At 32.3% G+C, this 3,056-nt stretch overlaps 1 protein-coding gene across 1 annotated transcript; it reads right to left on the minus strand.

Moving 5' to 3' along the window:
• Positions 1-450: 450 nt before the first annotated feature.
• Positions 451-2,834, minus strand: LOC11405743 (transcription factor bHLH19). Its single transcript, XM_003608543.4, has 5 exons — positions 2,733-2,834; positions 2,523-2,591; positions 1,849-2,358; positions 1,336-1,698; positions 451-975 (listed from the first exon to the last, which is right to left on the minus strand). Exons 2-5 carry the CDS (start codon positions 2,559-2,561, stop codon positions 901-903), a joined length of 987 nt encoding a protein of 328 aa, XP_003608591.1. The 5' UTR covers positions 2,562-2,591; positions 2,733-2,834; the 3' UTR covers positions 451-900.
• Positions 2,835-3,056: the final 222 nt, after the last annotated feature.

Below are 3,056 nucleotides of genomic sequence, written 5' to 3' on the forward strand. Positions count from 1 at the left end.
AAAATGATTTTAAGCATATATGTGTTTAGCAGTATAATATTAATTAACTTTGCTCGGAATGGAAAAAACTATATACGTGTGTACTAGTCATACTAAAAATAGTCTCATGATCCAATGACAATATCCAGAGTTAGGATTAGGATTAGGAGGATTTCTATATTAAATTGCAATAGGTATACTCATGATCCAATGACAATTAATCGCCAATTTTAGTCAACTAATCCAATACAAAATCGATTCATTGTTAAATATAGCATTTCAGATCGTTTATGATTATGTAGAAGCTATTTAATCATTTATATATTTATTCAAAAATATTAGATTAGAAGCACAGAGTTGATGTCATTCATTGCGAATTAATTAAACGTGAATCATAAGTAGTTGAAGATATGCATCCACACGAGTATCCAATACTATATTTGGTAGAACAAGTTGTCATTTAGTCACAACTCACAAACAATAATCATAAGAATTTTTATATATAGAATGGATCCACCACAAAACGACAAAGGAAACAATATAAAAATAAATACACAACATTGTCATTCAATCTTCACAACGTGAAAGAGGGATGAAACAGATCTATCAGAATAGTCAAAGCCTCTAAAAAAAATCCCTCTTGTGTGAAGAAAAAGAAAAGAGATGCAGAGTTCTAAAAAAATGCCATTGTGCAAAAATTAAATAAAACACCTAGGCATTATCATATGTTGAACTCTGCACTCAGATATATACTTCAGTAATCCAAATGATGGAAAGAAAAAAAAAAGGAAAAAGAAATCACTGTGATATTAAAACTAAAAGCCATAATAAACTAAGGTCATTCCCATAGACTATAGTCATGACTCATTAGCATGCACATGCATCAACAAATTTTGATGCCTTGAAATGGTTGCTTTAAGATCAAATGAGCTGCCTCAAAACCTGACTTATGCTCCTTATGAGATCCTTCATTGTCAAGCAATATTCTTTATTCATCTGCAAGAAAAATTTAAATTAGCCTTGAAAATTAAATAAAAATCTGTCGCTAATTTTGCCGAGATAAAATATAGAAGCTTAATTGCATGTTTGATCTTTATGTTTTTTTAACGAGCCAAAAAGAATATATCAACATGAACAAAAAATTCTACTCGGCACAAGAAGAACCAGGCTAGAACATAAAATGGTCCCTTACGATCATTTTAATTAGGTTTCAAGTTGGTCTTTATGTTTTAAAAGTTTTAAGTTGGTCCAAAACATTACTCACTTTAGAACAAGTTGGATCAACTTGAAAACTTAAAATAAACATGAAATTAAGCCAAATATAAACTCATGTCTTTAAATTTGAATAAATTTTACCTGAGCAACAATGGTTATATCAAGATAGTTATTTCCAAATGGTAAAATAGAACTACTTTGAACACTGAGATGATGCTTTTCCAATTCGTTGAGTATTGCTGTCGCAGTTCGGCCACAATGTTTATCACCGTGGATTCTGATGAGCATGTCTTTTCCAGAAACTCTTGCTTCGATTTTGGAGAGTGATTGGTCTGAATTTTCATCACAAGAGGACCTATCATCTTCCTCGAAGAGAATAGATCTCTTCATAAAAACTGCTGATTCAACTTTTTTATCGGCTACATGTTCCTCCAAAGTCTTCACTCTTTCGTTTAGTTGCTTAAGATGTTTTATAGCATCTTCCAAAATAGTTGCCTTGTCCATCTGGATGCAAAGTAAACATTGATTAATGTTAAATAATATTTGTATATACTTGATAGAGGATATATCATGGTTTTCAATTGCGGTTTCAGACAAATGCAACGCAACCATGCATATTTATGTGCATGAGATTCATTAGAATATATATAGTACCTTTTTGAGTCCAGGAAGAAGAGATGAAAGAGAAATGAATCTCTGGCTAAGCTTTTCCCTTCGTCTTCTTTCGGCCATAACATGATCTTGAGCCTGAATAGGGTTTCTATTTACAGCAGAAACCTTGTTCTCTCGTTTATAATAATCACCTTGAGAAATCACACTTCCAAAATTCAAGTTTTCACCATACCCGATCTCGGTTTTAGGCTTCTTAACCTTTGAATCATTATTCGAGTAATCAAATGAAATGATTTTGGGAGAAGCCTTGAGTAGTTTAGTTGGTGGTGTTGCTGAGGCAACAGATTGATCTGGACTTTGAGTAGGGAAAGAACTGTTCTGTGTGCTTTCGGAATGGATTCGCTTGTTGTTGATGTTGGTATGAGAGGAATAAGTACTCTCTTGTGGGGATTCTGAGAAAGACTTGAAGTATGCCATATCATCAAACTGGAATGCATATGAATCCATTTGGTATTCATGATCACTAAACAAAGTAGTGTCCTCCATTAATCCCTGTTAATTCAAAGAAAAAGAGTAAGGTAAAAGAATTTAGAATTTTTCTATGGATATTTTTGTAGTTAGTTTTAACTTGTTTTAAGTTGTGTTTGTATGATATTTTCGTAGTGATTCTGTTTATCTCGCTGCCAATCCAAACATACACTATGTTGTGTACTTACAAATTCAGGCATGTAGTTGGTGGATGAAATTTGAATCATCTTTCCGATTGAATTCTTTGTATGCACAAACTGAAAATTAAGAAGTACAAACAATTAGGCCAATTAATCAAAACTCTTTTGATTTCCAAAAATTGGGAAAAAAGATTAAGCCTATAACTTATGAAATGTATAGTCTAAAGTCTAAACTATAAGATGTATGAGAAGGGTTACCTTGGTTGAAGATAGATGAAGAAAGAGAAGAGATGAAGTGTTGATGTTTGTTTGTGAAGAAAATATTTGCAACCTGTTTTTATAGAGAGAGGGCAAGTAGAATAACACGTTTAATACCCGGTTGTGTATATTAAGCACGTGTGAATATGATTTCCCATTTTCTAGGGTATGTTTTGAATGTGACGGCTTCCGTCTTCATTAACACCGTTTGGTCAAATTGTGACTACATTCTCTCAACTACTTACTACTCGTTTCACTTATTATTACACCGTTTTGAAATGTGTACACTTCTTAATAAATAATTTTTTTGTTTGAGAAATGACA

The sequence above is a fragment of the Medicago truncatula genome, chromosome 4 (assembly GCF_003473485.1).
Source record: "Medicago truncatula cultivar Jemalong A17 chromosome 4, MtrunA17r5.0-ANR, whole genome shotgun sequence".
Lineage (NCBI taxonomy): Eukaryota > Viridiplantae > Streptophyta > Magnoliopsida > Fabales > Fabaceae > Medicago > Medicago truncatula.